The following is a 17,147-nucleotide window of genomic DNA, read 5'->3' as shown; positions in this document are numbered from 1 at the left end:
ATGATTCGACGTCCAGATGTGCTCGCCGTGGTGTCTCCCGTGTGCCGGCGCGGTGTTGTCTGCATACGAGGGGAGGAGGAGGGCATGGGTAGACTGCTGCACGTGTTGCATCACGAGAGCTGTTTCGCAGCCACCGTGTGGGGGCGAGTAGACTGGATGGCGGTGGCCGGGTCTGGGGTGGGGGTGGGGGTGGGGGTGGGGGTGGGGGGGGCGGGGGCGGGAGGGAGAGAGAGAGAGAGAGAGAGAGAGAGAGAGAGAGAGAGAGAGAGAGAGAGAGAGAGAGAGAGAGAGAGAGAGAGAGAGAGAGAGAGAGAGAGAGAGAGAGAGAGAGAGAGAGAGAGAGAGAGAGAGAGAGAGAGAGAGAGAGAGAGAGAGGTTAAAGAGTGGTTGCCGAAGGAGACGCGGTTGTGGCGGTGGCTCGGGGTTTGTGTTCACCACCAGCCCCTTGGCTCCGCCCCCTCTTATTCACCATCGCCATGGCGACACCACCACAGGCCACCACTGCACCGCACCACTCGGAGGCCACCTCAGTTCCCACACTTCACCTGCCGGCCAGTTCCCACAACCGCTTCATAGATGATCTTTCTCTGTCTCTATGTTCTCTCTCTTTCTGTGTGTCTCTCTCTTCTCTCTTCCTCTCTTTCCTCTCTCTCTCTGGCTCTTTATGTCCCTCTCGCTCTGTCAGACTGTGTCTCTCTCTTCTCTCTCTGTCTCTTTCCTCTCTCACTCTGTCAGACTGTGTCTCTCTCTTCTCTCTCTCTGTCTCTTTCCTCCCTCGCTCTGTCTGTCCCTGTCTCTTTATCTGTCTATGTACCTCTCTCTCTCTCTCCTTCTCTCTCTCTCTCTTCTCTCTCGGCTCTCCTCTCCTCATCTCAGTGTTGGGATGAAATGCGCACAGGAACCGGCCAGGAACTGTTAGTGCAACCTAATGTTTTTCTGCTGTCGGGTTGTCCTTTGAAGTTCATATCCACAAACATACAGGCCATTACCATGCTAATGGTTGTACCCACAAAGGTTTTCAGAATTGGTGTTTTGGTGTGTGTGTGTGTGTGTGTGTGTGTGTGTGTGTGTGTGTGTGTGTGTGTGTGTGTGTGTGTGTGTGTGTGTGTGTGTGTGTGTGTGTGTGTGTGTGTGTGTGTGTGTGTGTGTGTCTCACATGGGAGAGAGAGGGAGCTAGGGAAAGGGGAAGGAAAGAGGCAGAGTTGAGACAGATCATTCAGCCCACACTCTTGACATTGATTCCATTGCCACACAAAGGAGAGGCTGTGGAACACTTCCTGTGTTAAGGATTCTTGTGTTTGTGGGCACGCTGAATCCCCCCCGCCCTCTCTTTCTCGTTCTCCTGTTCTCCCTCTCGCCCTCGCTCTCTCGTTCTCTCTCTTTCTCATTCTCTCTCTCGTCCTCTCTCTCTCTCTCGTCCTCTCTCCCTCGTTCTCTCTCTCTCTCGTCCTCTCTCTCTCGTTCTCTCTCTCTCGTTCTCTCTCTCTCTCTATATATTTTCTTCTCCTTCTCTCTCTCTCTCATTCTCTCTCTCGTTCACCCTCTCTCTCTGGTTCACTCTCTCTCTCGTTCTTTCTCTCTATATATCTTGTTCTCGTTCGCTCTCTCTCTCTCTCTCTCTCTCTCGTTCTCTCTCTCTCGTTCACCCTCTCTCTCCCTCTCTCTCTCTCTCTCGTTCAGCCTCTCTCGCTCTCTCTCTCTTTCTCGTTCTCTCGTTGTTTCTCTTTCTCTATATATCTTGTTCTCATTCTCTCCCTCTCGTTCTCATTCTCTCCCTCTCTCCCTCTCGCTCTCTCTCTCTTTTTCTCTCTCTCGTTCACCCTCTCTCTCTCTTTCTCTCTCTCGTTCACCCTCTCTCTCTCCCTCTCTCTCGCTCTCTCTCTCTCTTTCTCTCTCTCTCGTTCACCCTCTCTCTCCCCCTCTCTCGTTCTCGTTCTCTCTCTCCGCCTAGTCCTCCGTTCTGCAGATCATGTCGATGTACTGGCCCGGGGTTCACACACCCATTGCCAAGCCACAGTAACCCAACTTGGCCTTTGAGCGGGGGTCACTCGCTTCCTTCAGGCTCCTTGTAAACGTGCTGATGTATCGTCATAAATAATTCGAAAGGATATATTATTTTGCCTAATCAGCATCACATGGGACTAACTGGTCTGGCCGCACTGGTAACAGGATCTGGACGTTTGTAAAGTTTACCAGTCATATTGTTTGTTATACAACCAGTCTGTTAGGACGGTTGAGTAGGAATGGATAAATACACGATAATGTGTTACCAGTGGAGTACAGAAATAGCAGCCGCAACAGCCTATTCCCACAGTGTTTAGCTACTGGATTATATTGATTTGTCAAGATGGCTTGTGCTCATTAAGTTCAGTCATTATAGTCCTAATCGTCTTTTAAAGCTGCTTATTTGCATTTTCTTTACTTAACACACACACACACAAACACGCGCACGTGCACACACAGAGACACACAAACGCAGGCCTTCCCCTGTGTTCAGGCCCCGGTCTGTTTGGGTTCAGCCAAGTGAAGGAGACATGATTAACCTTTTATTAGTGGCCTGTTGAAGGCACACATTGGTGGGATCCAATCTCCCCTTGTTCTGCTCCAGAGGTCGGCCAGCCCAATATTAACGGGACTTCAAAGTATGTGTGTCTAGTGAACTTTTAGCCTCTTTTAACTGGGAAAGTTAACCTAAAACACTTTTTTTCCATGACAGTGACCAGGGTTACAAACACACACACACACACACACACACACACACACACACACACACACACACACACACACACACACACACACACACACACACACACACACACACACACAAAAGCCTGTAGAGTGAATACTAGATTAAAGGCCACCAGTCTACTCTCCTTTACATTTGTGTGGTTATTATGGAGTCACTATGCGTCCTTTCCCCTGCATTGACTACGTGTCGTTGCGTTTTCTTTAATCTTCGCTTTCACTTGTCAACAGCAACCGTTTGCCCCCGAGAGCCAACATCACCTCGCAGACTGTCAGAGCAGAGACTGTTGAGGCAGAGAGCCTAGCCTGGACGGCCCAGAGATTGGTTCCCCTTGTGAAGCTTTGAAGTGGTATTCTAGAGCGACGTCAGTCATGCAGAGGATCCGTCCTCTGTTGCCAGAGGCGGGGTGTCGCCGCGTGACGCTGGAGACAGGATGGAACTCCAGTATTTCAGTGTAACTCATCGTAGCCTCGGTACAGCGGTTAAACTGCGCGCCTCGGTCCGTGTAACCCAGCTCGGTTCGCGACGCTGTCTCGGAGTGGGCTGGGAGCCAGCTGTTCCCTGGCTCTCAGTCGTACTTTGTTATTCCATAATTGTTATCATCTTGCCGGTTATATTTCTTCTCTCTCAGAGATTAAGTCGTATTACAAGTAATGTGGCACTCTGGGCCGCGCAGCCAAGACGATGACACAAGGCCGAGGCAGCGCCAAGACCTTTTCTCGGCGGCCGCCAGGAATAATATTTTTTTGTTGACACTGATTCTGTGCTCGTCCTCTCCAGAGCGAACGGGGCGAACAAAGCCGCTCAGAGTATTTTTCCAGAGTGGGAGGAACCCAAGAGCCCCTCAACAGCTCCGTGAAAACAAAGAGGAGCGCACTTCAAAAGATGTGAGCAATGATCTAATGCAGAACCCCCCCCCCCCCTCCCCCCAACCCCAACCCCAACCCCAACCCCAACCCCACCGGTCCGAGTGGAAGCATGTGCAGCGGTTCACAGACCAGTAGGTCCTTCCTCAAGCTCCTCTGATTGGTGTTGTCGTGTTTCTCTTTCAGGGCCAGACACGTTGGTGTCAGAACAGAGATCCGTGGCGCGGGGAGCTGGGGGGCAGTTCACACAGGAGACACTGCTGAGGGCCAGGGTGTGAAGCCTTGGGCTGGGGGGCACCCTGGGGTGATGGAGGACCCTGGCCCTGGAAAGCCGCTGGGAGAGGTAGAGCACCCTGTGGAGGGAGGCCACCTTGAGGTGGGAGGGGGCCTTGGACAGCACCCTGAGGTGGGCAGGAACCCAGGGGTGGGACAGCACCCTGAGGTGGGCAGGAACCGAGGGGTGGGACAGCACCCTGCTGTGGGCAGGAACACTGGGATGGGACAGCACCCTGAGGTGGGAGGTCATCCTGGGGTGGCAGAGCACCCTGGACAGCACTCCGAGGTTGTCGGGAATCCTGGGGTGGTGGAGGGCCCCGGACAGCACCCTAAGGTGGTAGAGCACACTGGCCCTGGACAGCACCCTAAGGTGGTAGAGCACACTGGCCCTGGACAGCACCCTAAGGTGGTAGAGCACACTGGCCCTGGACAGCACCCTAAGGTGGTAGAGCACACTGGCCCTGGACAGCACCCTATGCTTGTCGAGCACCCTGAGCCTGAATCCGTCCCTCCGGAGAAGGTATCCAGTCCTGCAGAGATCTCCGTCCCTGAGCAGCAGACCCGCCTTACCTCCCCAGTGGACCCCCAGGTCCAGGTGGTGGAGGAGAGGAGGAGCAGGAAGAGGAGGAACGCTCCCTCTGAGAAGGAGCCCCGGGCCAGACCCCACGGCGCCACCGCCTCCTCCTCCTCCTCCCAGCAGAAGCTGGCGCAGAAGACCCGAGGCGGCAAACGGGCCAAGGCCGGCAGCGTCACCGGGGAGCCCCTCACGCCCAGCGCCAAGAGGACGTGCCTCGGAGCCTCTCCAGGTGCGTCTCCGCCCCCGCAGCCCGCCATCGCCGGCTCCTCCCAGGCCTCAGGTCGTGACCATCTCCCTCCTCCTCCTCCTCCTCTTCCGTGCCCCCCGCCGCCGTCACCCCCTCCTCCCGCGGTGGAAGCCAAGGCAGCGTCTACGGCTTCCCCGGGCCCCGAAGAAACCACAGGGGAAGCGGAGCTGCTTACTCCAGGGAAACCGGCCTCCGGGCTCCCCGTCACCAGCAACGGCACCGCGGAGCAGGCAGACCAAAACAGGCCGGCCGCAAGTCTGAGGGGCCCGTCTGTCAGGCCCCCGTCCCCGGGCACGGCTATTAGTTCCAGATCCCCGCTCCGGGGGCAGCAGGGGAGAGAGAATGTGGCCAGGACGTCCAGAATGCGACGGCTGAGGAGGACCTGAGTGTGGGGTTACAGTGTCGCTGATTGATTCTGTATGTTGTGGCAGTTAACATGGTGTCAGGTTAGATGTTATCTCCTCCGTGTGTGTGTGTGTGTGTTTGTGTATGTCTAAACTCTCACAGCCTACACACACTTGACATATAATTGCATTTTTTGCTTTTGTTAACCGTGCTTTGTGCGGAATCCACTTACTTACACACACACATACAGACGCACTTATTCCCATGTTGTTCTGATCACTGTGCTTATGCACGTACATACTTGACACACTCCCCTCCTCACATTCCAGCCCCTTCACTTAACCAGACATGCACTCACACACATACACAAACAAATAAAAATGCTTAACATCTTGTGGATATCGATACGTGACTGAGTTTTGCTTTTTGTCAAATAGTTGAAAAGGCTTCTCGTCTCCACCCAGATGTAGCGGTGGTCAGGAAGGGGCTTACGAATTAAAGTGAATAAAAACCTTTAATTGGAGTTTGTATTTGGTTTTGTGTTAAAGATGGGGGTTTACAGACAGGCAGGAGCCACTGCAGTGCGTCATGGCTCCTCGCCTGAAACACTGGCTCCTACGCGTCTGAAAAGCCGCCAGTTTCCTCGCTGACGTTGTGGTGGGAGAAGGATTCCTGTTTCCACTTTTTACTTCATCACCCCGCTTTGTTTTTCGGGGATTGTGTCAAAGAATCCTTTTTGTATTTTCATGGTTGATATTTATTCATGTTCATTTCTACTTTTTTGAACAAGGGGATCTTTTTAAACGGTAGTAGAACGTGAAACCCTTTTTCGCGAGAAAACAGCAAAAATGCGAGTTGCAGTGAAGGAATAGTTGGGGTTTCTGTGGTAATGGCTGGCTGGCTGGCTCTGCTGCTGGATGTTAAGGTGTAGCTCTTGGTACAGCCACTGACTCCATAGGCAAACCCACACTCGCATGCAGGGATACAAAGGAAGATATCCTACATTATACAATGGGGGACCTAAATCCAGCGATCTGATTGGTTCCCAACTGTTGTATAAAGAGCGTATACATAACTGCTGACGCCCGATCATTTTGTGAAAGTATCACTCCGCGCCTTGAAGAGGAAACCGTTACAAAGTATTGGTCGTCATGAAAAAAAACATAAGGGGTAACACTGTTGTTTTTTATTGGTCGTCATGAAAAAAAACATAAAGGGTAACACTGTTGTCTTTGACAAATAAAATATAAGGGGTAACACTGTTGTTTTTTATTGGTCGTCATGAAAAAAAACATAAGGGGGTAACACTGTTGTTTTTTATTGGTCGTCATGAAAAAAAACATAAGGGGTAACACTGTTGTTCTTTATTGGTCGTCATGAAAAAAAACATAAGGGGTAACACTGTTGTTTTTTATTGGTCGTCATGAAAAAAAACATAAGGGGTAACACTATTGTTTTTTATTGGTCGTCATGAAAAAAAACATAAGGGGTTACACTGTTGTTCTTTATTGGTCGTCATGAAAAAAAATCTGATCGCTGGATTTAGGTCCCCCATTGTATAACGTTCTTTATACAACGGGGGACCTAAACCTAGATCTGATTGGTTCCCAACCAGTGGCGGTTTTAGGCACGGGCGAACCGGGCAGCCGCCCTGGGCGGCATATTTGTGGGGGGCGCCAAATCACATGGGGGGCGCCACGAGCAGTTGCGTAGCAGTTATCAATGAAGTACGACATAACATTGTGTGGGGAATAGGTATTTTGGCGCCTCCTCTGGCTGCAGGCGCACACCCGCTCGTTGAGAAGGTGCCGTGCACAGACGGAATGAAATCCCCACTGAAGTCCGCAGGTCCACGATACAACACCAACCCCCCCCCCCTCCGCTTGTAGGAAGTCTTGCCCGGGGCGTAACTGGACGTAGAACCGCCACTGTTCCCAACTGTTGTATAATGAGCATATACATAACTGCTATGACGCCCGATCATTTTGTGAAAGTTTGCATATCACTCCGCGCCTGGAAGTAGAAACAGTTACAGAGTAAAACATGTGTTGGATGATGGAGAGGGTGTAAATGTTGTTACTCCGGGAGTGAGCAAGGCGATGGAGAGACTAACGAAAGCTTAGGCACACGGCGAGTGAACTGCTCTCCATAGGATAAATTGCCGGCGAACCGCTCTATCGGAGCCTTCTCTCGGAGGGACGCTAAAGTGTGTTGCATAGCGACCGTCGATGCATAGCGGCAGCCAGGAGGGACTACTTTTTTGTATTCTTTAACAAAACGGCTACTTTGACTTTCTTTGTTTCTTTTTAAATGTAGTGTGTCTATGACTTTCGTTTCGCCATAACAGTAACCGTTATATAAAAGCAATAGATCACTTCAGTCAGTGGTATGTGCTGCTCACATTATACCACTGTGAAGGGGGTCGCCGGCCCTCCGCTGCGCGTCGGGGCCGGACAACGCCCCTTAACAGTGGTATAATGAGCACATACCACAGCCTGGCGGGATCTATTGCTTAATTATACAATGGGGGACCTAAATCCAGCGATCTGATTGGTTCCCAACTGTTGTATAAAGAGCGTATACATAACTATGACGCCCGATCATTTTATGAAAGTATCACTCCGCGCCTTGAAGAGGAAACCGTTACAAAGTATCGTAAGAAACTTTGTAACTAGTGTGTGTGTGAAGTCATTTTGCCATAATTTTAACAGTTGTATAAAAGCAATAGCACAGTTCACTGAAGTCTAAAATCGGCGAGTGAACTGCTCCATAGGATAAATTGCCGGCGAACCGCTCTATCGGAGCCTTCTCTCGGAGGGACGCTAAAGTGTGTTGCATAGCGGCAGCCAGGAGGGACTACTTTTTTGTATTCTTTAACAAAACGGCTACTTTTTTTACTTAGACCCAAGGTTTTTATAGATCACTTCAGTCAGTGGTATGTGCTCACATTATACCACTGTGAAGGGGGTCGCCGGCCCTCCGCTGCGCGTCGGGGCCGGACAACGCCCCTTAACAGTGGTATAATGAGCACATACCACAGGCTGGCGGGATCTATTGCTTAATTAGACCGCTAGGGGCCAAAAAGGCATACTTCAGTCCTGGCAGGGGGCCTCCAGTCAAGACCTAAGACGTTCCACTAGATGAGTCATCAAGTGGGCCTGTGAACACTTTTCTCAATACATAATTTGGTATTTCTTTTACGGAAAAGTTTTTTTGCAAGGTTTTGAATAATTACGTTTTTCCATGTAAAAAGGATTCCCCGAGTCTTTCTGGATCGCCGTACCGTTGCCATTTGTTTACAGCAACCCCGGTACACAATACTGCTAGGCCCGAAATGCTCCCTGACACCGTTAAGGAAAGGCCATCTAGTAAATTAGCTGGGGCCTCCACGGTGTTTCAAGTGAAGTGGCTGACCAGTGTAACCCGAGCTCGGAAGCATCTCTCGGTCCCTTCCCAGAGGTCCCTTGATCCAACTGCATCGTCCTGATCAAGGAAGAGATGGTGGATTATCGCTAAGTGATCCCGGTGTTTTAACTCCTAACGTGTTCCCGGGCCACTCTAAAGAGGTGTCGTAATCTGTCGCAATAATCGGTAATCCCTTTAAAGCGATCCCGCGGTCCCCGGCGCTGTGAAACCTGGTCTGACGACACGTTTAGACCCAAGGTTTCTCAGGTTGTGCAGCATGGGAGAGAGGTTTGTTTTCCTCCGCCCAACTGGTCGAGCAACAAGACCGCCATTGTCTCGTGGATCATGAGGAGAGAGGATATTTTTGTCACAATGTCTCGTCTCTGGCAGTCAGAAGATTAATGCGTAGCTTGTTTTGCAGCAACGCAATTAGTTGTAAACACATTTAGACAGAGGGTTCTTCTCTGGGTCTGAAGATCCTGCAGCCCGCCGTTCCCACAGCGATTTTGGCGACCGAGGAAAACCTTGTTGTAATGTCGAGACATGTTTAGACGCTAAGCATGGGAGACAGACTCTCACTCAATCTCCAGAACAGACACTTTAATTCTCTTTTCATACAAAATATTTAATAAATATGACTTTTTCAAAAATATATTGCCAGATCAACACAAATACTCCTCAAATTCGTAACACAAGAGTCAAAGAAAAAAAAAAACGAAAGGACAAAATTTTTGCCATGATCTCATAGGTTTAACGGATGAGATAAAACATGTTTGTCTTTTAAGAGCCTTACTTAAAAAAAACTGGTAAAAAAAAAACGTGTGCGCAGAAAGCACAGATCTCCCGCAGAGCAAGGCAGTGTATTGGATCTGAATGTTCCCATCCCTACCCTGCTCTTCCATCGAGTACTAAGGCAGAAGAGAGTTGCGGTGTGTCGTTTTGCAATTTTCACTTTTGGTGTCAGCGAATTTTCAACAATGGCCACAAAAGGTCAAAAGGTTAACTATTGTAAGCTGCTAATGGATTTTTGTTCCCTTAAGTGTTTTGTTTCGTTTTCTGGTTGGGGGGGCAAGCAATATGTCTGCCACCTCTACAGTCACAACAGCCGTCCCTCTGAGAAGCTCCTGTCACTCCTCTAACATCAGTCACAGTAGAGAGAGGCCCTTGCGCATTAAAAAAAAAAAAACTAGGTGAATGAAATGTCCAACATGGAAACAATAAAGAAGACAAAAACAGGCCGTAAGTTTCTCGTCTTCCTCGAAATGTGAAATTACCATTTAAAAGAGCGCATTTTGTTTTAAAAAAAAAATTGGGGGGAGAAAAAAAGAAATTCCACAGCCATGAAAACCTTCAAACAGAACATATAAATAAAAAGGAATGATATCTTAAGGCTCTTGATTATTAAGTTAATAAATCAAATATACACATTGATTAATAAAAGGAAATGTACATATCTACATATTCTAAATCGACACATAAATTCTTCATATTGGCAGCGATTGCTGACCGTGACCCCCCCCCTCGCCCGCTCCCTCCCCCAATTTGCTTTTAAAAATAAATAATAAAGTTGATCTATCTTATGTTTTGACAGTTGCTGAGGTCTAAAGCTGAAAAAGGCATCTTCTCCAAACAGAAGTATTTGTTCATCACCCAGGCAAAATTCAAACATACACTACAAATATTTCAGCTGTGGTGTTGACGCGTGATCGACACTTTTAGTCATTGTACAACAATTACAACTACAGGCTATTTTTAAACGATGCTGAAAAGAGGAGGACCGATTAAAAAAAAAAAAAACGTCCCACCGAATGGATAGAAATGAAATGTATAGCAGGACAACGGGGGTCCACTTGTAATGAAATGTGTATCAGTGCCTAGTGTTCCCAGCCAACCGAAGCAACCGTCACTGCCAGTGTAAGCCAGCTTGTCAAAACTTAAATTAACACGGGGAACAGATGCAAAAATACTAACTGCGGGGCCAGGTGGTGACGCTACAGTATAGGAACTACACATCCAAAAAAAACAGTCCCCCTTAATTTTCGTTGTTTTTTTTTTTCGTTTTTCCTCTCTCGCTCTTTTCGTTTCTTTGTTTTCTCGTTTCCGGACCCACCAACTGCGGCGGGGCTTTTGTAAAAAAAAAAGGCATCGGGCTCGGTTGCACAGCAACCTCAGCGGTCTGCGTGCTATACGATGTAGTCCATCCTGTTGATGCTGTTGGCCGTCTCGAGGTCTCTGTTGTCCTGCTTGTTAGTCCAGTTGGGCTGCTTGCCCGGCGCCGCCGCCGCCGACGACAGCACCCCCGCCGGCGCCTTGTCGTCGCGCTCCACCGGCGCGTACGCCGGCTGCTTGGCGAAGCGGGCCTTGGGCGGGTGCCTCTCCTTGTCGTCGTCGTCCCCCGGGTCGGGGTGGTTTGTCCTTATCTTGGCGATGATGGCGTTCTTGTCCTCGTACTCCTTGATGGCCACCGACAGCCCGGCGTGCTTCTCGATGGGGTTCTTGATCTGGTTCAGCTGCTCGCGCACGTTGTTGGTGGTGTTGTCCTCCGAGCCCGGCGACAACGCCGAGCCCACGCCGCCGCTGCCGCCGCCGTGGCCGCCCTGTTTTCGCCGGCGCCGCACGCACCAGAAGAAGAGCGACACGAACACCAGGACCCAGATCACGATGAAGACGGAGCTGAGGAGCGGCACCAGGTAGTCTGAGGGGAGGACAGAGAACACACCCAGGGTTAGATAGTGCTTCTGCTGCCGCTGCTTGGGTCGCTATCGGCCACACATCACCCGCGCCTGAGGTGGGGGTCAGGGTTGGAGCGTTGCATTTACACTCCCAGGGTCGCGCGATTCCCACGAGGGTCACCCGTGCCAAATATGTCTGTGCGCTCGCGTTATCGTGAGAGGCTTTGGATGAAAGCATCCACCAAATGCCATGTTTCAAAAACACATGCATGCACACCAAATTGGTTTACGTTCAATTATATTTAGAGATTTACATTGTTGGAACGTAACCGCGTGTGTAACCAGATCTGCGGACCGTTAACAGGCGGGGGGGGGGGGGGGGGAGAGAGAAAGGTTCCCAAGTGTGCGTCACCTTGATGATGAATGACACAAAGAGGCCAGAGCCTTAACAACAAATGTCTCTGTGTCTCCAGACGGCTGCGACTCTGAGCCAGGCTGGGCTAGCTGTCGCCAGGAAGGCTTTGGCCTTTCCAGCCCTGGCTAGGATGACTCTCTGTTGTAATAGCCAGTGAGAATTAACCAGCGTGAATGGAAGGTGCGGGGGGGGGGGGGGGGGGGGGTCGTTAGAGAGTGTGAGTGAGTGTGAGTGTGAGTGTGTTGCATCGCAGGACCTTGGCGCTCCATAGATTCTCAACCTCTTAAGGGACCTATAAGCCGGCACTTTGCCAGTGTGTGTTGCCACTCAAACGGTCGGCTGATGGACCGTCCCGAGTCAGGGTGCCTACCTGTCTTGTCGAGACTCAGCACCCGCAGCTCCTTGATGGAGGAGATGACGGTGTCGTTCCCGCTGCGCTTGCCGACCAGGTCCACCATGCGGTCCGTGAGCTCCTTGATCGGGCTCCTGTCCAAGCGGTGGTCCTCAATGGACTACAGACCAATCAGAGGAGAGAGAGAGAGAGAGGGGGGGGGGGGGGGGGGGGGGTCATCATTTGCTGAAAGCGGTTGGAAAAGGATTGATTGCGGTTTCCTTCTGCTTGAGTTGACGTGTTGTCCCCACCCAGATATGTTTTGGCTAAATCTACCACCAAAACAGGATGTAATTTGAGTATTGACAACGGCGACGTTGAATGATCCGCCTTCCGTTCGTACAGGAAGCAGGCGAACTTGAAACAAATCCACTCGGACGTGGATTTGTTTTCCAACATTGGGGTTGACCCCCTCCCCTCTCCCATCCAGTGGACTACTCACGATGCAGACGTGGATCTCGTTGCTGGCGGAGGCCGACGGCTCACAGGACACGGACACAGAGTGCTCCAGGGACAGGTTCTTCACCATGTGCAGGTTCCGGAGCTCCTTACACACTTGCTCCACCGTCAGGCCCTGGACACAGAGCAAGGGACACATCACGTTAGAGAGACACACACACACAAAAGGAGGAAGAGGACTTTTACTGCTACACCACGAGTTATCCGCTACCCAACCCTTTTCCCCTGCGTGTTAACGAACGTACCCTCACGTATGCTTTACGCGTTTACCCAGATAAAAACGTATGTAACGTGCGTGCAGAGAGAGAACAAGGAAATGTAAAAAGAAAACTGGAGGGCGTCTTGGCCAGTCTCCGAGGCTCCCCCCAGACCCAGGACCACAGGCTCATATGCTCGTCACCGTCGGCTGTCATGCTTGTTAGGAGGCTGGCCCGGCCGGAGCCGTGCGGTGGCCTGAGCGCCTGCGGTCCCGTTTCAGGCCGACGACGTGGGATCCTGGGACTGGTCTTACGGTGTGGTCGGGTCATGAGGGGGGTGCGGGGGGGGGGCCGCTGGTTGGCAGGAGTCGCGAGTGCGTTTAGTTCGCTGGGAACGTTCGGGCTAATGCCGGCAGTGAGACGTCGGGAATAGGACAAGGAGAGACCACCCCCCCCCCCCTCTCCCCCCAAACCCCAAGCCCACTCCCACCCTATACATGCCATCTTTTCTCCCTGGAACCTATTCTTGACAGGATCCTCCACGAGCACGAGAGAGAGCCAGGCAGACTCACACAAACACAGACGGAGACAGAGCGAGACAGAGGGAGCATGGGGGGAAAGCAAGGGAAAGACCAAGACAGGGAGAGAAAGAGAGCGTCTGCTGGAAAGTTATTTCCCAGAATGGGGGCAGCCGAGCAGTCCTTAAAACCCGATCTCTCAGACTAATTTCAAAAGTAAAAACACCCTAAAAACAAAATGTACCGGTGGAAATTTAGGGTGGAGGCCGGAAAAACAACCCCAACGCCCACCACCAGCTCCACCTTTGAACCTTTTCCTCCGCCCTCTCTCCGGCCCGCTCACCTTTGGCAGGGTGTCCTTGTCGAAGGTGAGGGTGATGTTGGCGCAGCTGTCGTCCTGGTAGGCGGAGCTGGGGTGGCACTTGGGCGTGGCCGGGGGCGGGCCGGTGCGCCAGCACTCCCCCAGGCCCGCGCAGGAGCGGACGAAGCAGTGGCCCTCCCGGATGGGCACGCAGCTCTGGCCCGAGGGACAGCCACCCCGGCCCTTGGCGCCCAGCTGGCAGGACTTGGGGCCACACGACATCTGGAGCAGGGAGACGAGGAAATCGATCAACATCATTTATTTAACCAGGCGAAAGTTTCATTGAGCTTAAAATCAATTTTTTCCAAGAATGACCTGGCCAAGAATTGGTAAATGGACTGCATTTATACAGCACTTTCCTAACCAGTGGCCACTCAAAGCGCTTTCCAATATTGGCTAATATTAACCCATTCATGCACACAGTCACACACCGACGGCGGTGTCAACCATGCAGGGTGACAGCCAGCTCATCGGGAGCAGTCAGGGTGAGGCGTCTCGCTCAGGGACACCTCGACACTCGGCTAGGCAGAGCCGGGGATCGAACTAGCAGCCTTCCGGTTACCATGCCAACCCCGCTCTACCTCCTGAGCCACGTGCCGTCCCCGAGGGGGGTATCACGGCGAGTTCTTCACCGCCAAGCTCAAGTTTTATCGCTGACGCCTTGCGGGTGAGCGGGGTGAAAGGACGTCCCCTGGACTCGGGTTCTTACCCGGTCTCGCTGCAGTACCGCCTGGAATTTCTCCCGTGTTTTTCTAACCCAACCTACTCCTTAAAAAGTGAAGCCTTATAATAAACATTTCAAATCTCCAGATAAAGCCACAATTACATATTGTCGTATATGTTTTCTCTTTTTTTTATGAATTAAAGTGGGTCCCTACAGTCGTTCTTTTGTTTCGTGTTTGTTAACAAAACACAGCTTTTGATTTAAAAACCTCAGCCATGTTGGCCTCATCCTCTTCTTCGCATCACTAAAAAAGCAGCCAACACCGCAGCAAAATATACACTTTGTTACTGCATATGCAGCCCTTGTGCGTCCATGCGGATATATCTCTTGATAGAGTGAGCGTACCTGCCAGCCCTGAATCAATGGATCCTAAGATAAACTTCTTCTCTTTGGGGAGGGGGCTGTCACCGACAATGAGAATACACTGCCTCAGCCAAGACACCCCTTCTTCAACCCAGAGCCAACCCCCCCCCCCCACCCCCTGCCTTCCTACACTTCTAATTTCTGAACCCGATGCATTTCGACCCGATTACGAAACAACGCTGGAGAACAGGCTTTGGACAGCAGCGCTGTAGTTCCTTTCAAAACATGTTTTCTCACAGAGACGGGAGTGTTTAGAACTCCACACCCCCGCAGACTGCAGGCCAGAAGACACGCCGGTCCTGTTGCCTTCGAGTGCGTTTCAAGGAGTCAAACTACGGCCACTAGAAACGTCTTATACTGAGAACACTCCCGTGTGCGACCGCTCACCATGAACACAAACGGCTGTATCTTTCCTAAAAGAGAGACACCCAAACGAACGTGCTCCATCTTATAGAAGTAGGTGTGGGGGACATGATGCTCAGGCTCCAGAACGGGACCGCACCCCCAAACGGATCGCTGAGCACACACACGACATGTCACGCCGCGCCGTCCACCGCAGACACATGGAGTAATAAGGGGTGGGATGGGTTAATGAAGAGCGCGGGACCACCTACCCGTGTGCACGCCACCTTTCCGTTGGCGCAGTGGCAGGTGTTGCAGTCCTCCTCCCAACGGGCGCCGTCCGGGGTCACATGACCGTTGACGCTGCAGTAGCGGCGCGTCACTGAAACGCACACGCACGCCGACACGTTAGAACCGCGCTGATTGAACACGGGTTCTTAAATGGCGTGAGTGAGCGACCAAGTCTGAGCAACAGAGTCTTGAGTGACCGTGTGAGTGAGCGTGTGAGTGAGGGAACGCGCGAGTGAGTGCGTGAGTGCGTGTGCACACCTTCTTGACAGTGGGGGCCCGTCCGTTCCGGCGGACAGAGGCAGCGGTAGCCGTTGATCTCGTCCACGCAGCTGGAGCCCAGGGCACAAGGGGACGACTGGCACTCGTTGATGTCTGCACAGCGGAGGGAGAGGAGAGCGAGGACGTTAAAAACGTTAGAGGCCACGAGCCCCAAGGGCCAGCGGTACACACACACACACACACACACACACACACACACGGCGGGTACCCTCCCCCCACCGCTCAATCCAGCTCCAAAAAGGCAATTTAAGGGTAAAGTCCTCGCGTATCATCCGAACCACATGTACACGCAGTTCATAAAAAGACAAGTAAACAGGGCTGGGATTGAGGCGGGGCTCCGCGTGGGTCGATATTAAAACTCCTTCATTAGCAGGTATGCGGGGAGAGAGAGAGAGAGCTACAGGCTGGACTTAGCAGAACAAAGTCTTTCCCAATGGGAAGGAATGCGGCCATCTGAAAGCCTTTAAGAGGGAAAACAATCGGAGTAATCAGTGTCAGGGAGCGCGGCTGATTAGCCGACGGCCCTGTAAGCCCCTCCCCACCTCCCTCTCCACCACCGCTACCCCACAGACCAGGGAAATTAGCCGGCGAGACAGGTCCAGGCTAGAGGGTGCTGGGGCGGTCAGCCCGTCAACCCGGGGCTCTGTCCGGGGTTAGGGCTGCGCCGTTGGAACAGCAATGGGACTTACGCACGCCAAATAGCGAGCCTGCGATTACTCACTGAGGTATATTCAATTCAGGCACGTATTAAAGATAAACATTTATAATAAAAAAAAATGTAATACGAAAATTGTTTTTTTATTTTGTTATGTAGTTTGCGTACACATGGTTTTTATACAACTTTGATCGTTCGACCAACTGCAGCAGAGGCACGACACGCATCTCGATCCACCGTTAACACGTCAACAGAGAGCGGCGGGTAGAAGTACTCACTGATGCGGCAGTCCGGTCCTGCGAAGCCCGGGGCGCACTCACAGCGATACCAGTTGTCTCCGTCCACACAGGTGCCGCTGTTGTAGCTGCAGAGGAGGAGGTAGAAAACACAACACAGGCGGGGCGGTTAGAGGGAAGACGGAACAAAACAGGAGCGGGTTCACGACTGAGGCGCCCTGTCCCCTCGGGCACTGGGATGCCACACTGGTCGGCGTGCCCCGAACGCTATACGCATATTGCAATATGCAATGCATATTTCGCCGCTTACTCATCGGGTAATTGGGGCCAATCAGACGCTGTGTGTGTGTGTGTGTTGTTGTGAAGCGTTTTCGTTTGATTTTTTTGACAGGTTTTAAATGGCTGTGGGCGTGGCCTCAGCAGAGGGCCTAGGCGGCGCCACAATGGGGAGCTGGGTGATTGCGGTTCAGGAATGACAGCGGGGGGGGCGTTGATCCCCTGCCCCCCAGCAGATAGGCGGACAGATAACCGTGGATGTAGTTCAAAGCGATGGAGAGAGAGGACGGTATGTAGCGGAAGGAGAGAGAGTTCTAATTAGATATGAAATGAAAGAAAGGGGAGGGGGAGTAAGTAGGAGGGATAATTCGACATGTAATGGAAGGGAGACAGAAGAGAGCGAGATAATGACATATCTGAGTGAAGTCAGAGGGTGAGGGAGGGAGAGAGAGCGAGCGAGCGAGCGAGCAGGTGAGAGGGAGGCGGGCGGTGCGTCCACTTACCAT

General features: G+C 51.8%; 2 protein-coding genes across 5 annotated transcripts in view; one reads left to right on the top strand and one right to left on the bottom strand.

Moving 5' to 3' along the window:
* slx4ip (SLX4 interacting protein) overlaps positions 1–5,580 on the top strand; it is a 34,837-nt gene extending 29,257 nt beyond the window's left edge. For 3 of the 4 annotated variants that reach the window (XM_060072952.1, XM_060072951.1, XM_060072953.1), the window contains 2 exons: positions 3,527–3,633; positions 3,799–5,580. In XM_060072952.1, the coding sequence (XP_059928935.1) occupies positions 3,527–3,633; positions 3,799–5,098 (1,407 nt within the window). In that variant the 3' untranslated portion in view covers positions 5,099–5,580. The remainder of the gene's footprint in view (positions 1–3,526; positions 3,634–3,798) is intronic. The other variant, XM_060072954.1, reaches the window with a different exon arrangement.
* A 3,461-nt stretch (positions 5,581–9,041) lies between these two features.
* Positions 9,042–17,147, bottom strand: part of jag1b (jagged canonical Notch ligand 1b) — a 33,096-nt gene continuing 24,990 nt past the window's right edge. The window contains exons 19-26 of the mRNA XM_060072596.1: positions 17,145–17,147; positions 16,408–16,493; positions 15,454–15,567; positions 15,177–15,286; positions 13,458–13,697; positions 12,383–12,514; positions 11,920–12,061; positions 9,042–11,157 (exon numbers count right to left, since the gene is read on the bottom strand). The exon at positions 17,145–17,147 is cut by the window's right edge and continues 25 nt beyond it. Of these exons, the coding sequence (XP_059928579.1) occupies positions 10,646–11,157; positions 11,920–12,061; positions 12,383–12,514; positions 13,458–13,697; positions 15,177–15,286; positions 15,454–15,567; positions 16,408–16,493; positions 17,145–17,147 (1,339 nt within the window). The 3' untranslated portion in view covers positions 9,042–10,645. The remainder of the gene's footprint in view (positions 11,158–11,919; positions 12,062–12,382; positions 12,515–13,457; positions 13,698–15,176; positions 15,287–15,453; positions 15,568–16,407; positions 16,494–17,144) is intronic.

Source organism: Gadus macrocephalus, chromosome 15 (genome assembly GCF_031168955.1).
Source record: "Gadus macrocephalus chromosome 15, ASM3116895v1".
Taxonomy (NCBI): Eukaryota; Metazoa; Chordata; class Actinopteri; order Gadiformes; family Gadidae; genus Gadus; species Gadus macrocephalus.
The sequence above is the reverse complement of the archived record's forward strand: the minus strand, read 5'-3'. Positions and strand labels throughout refer to the sequence as shown.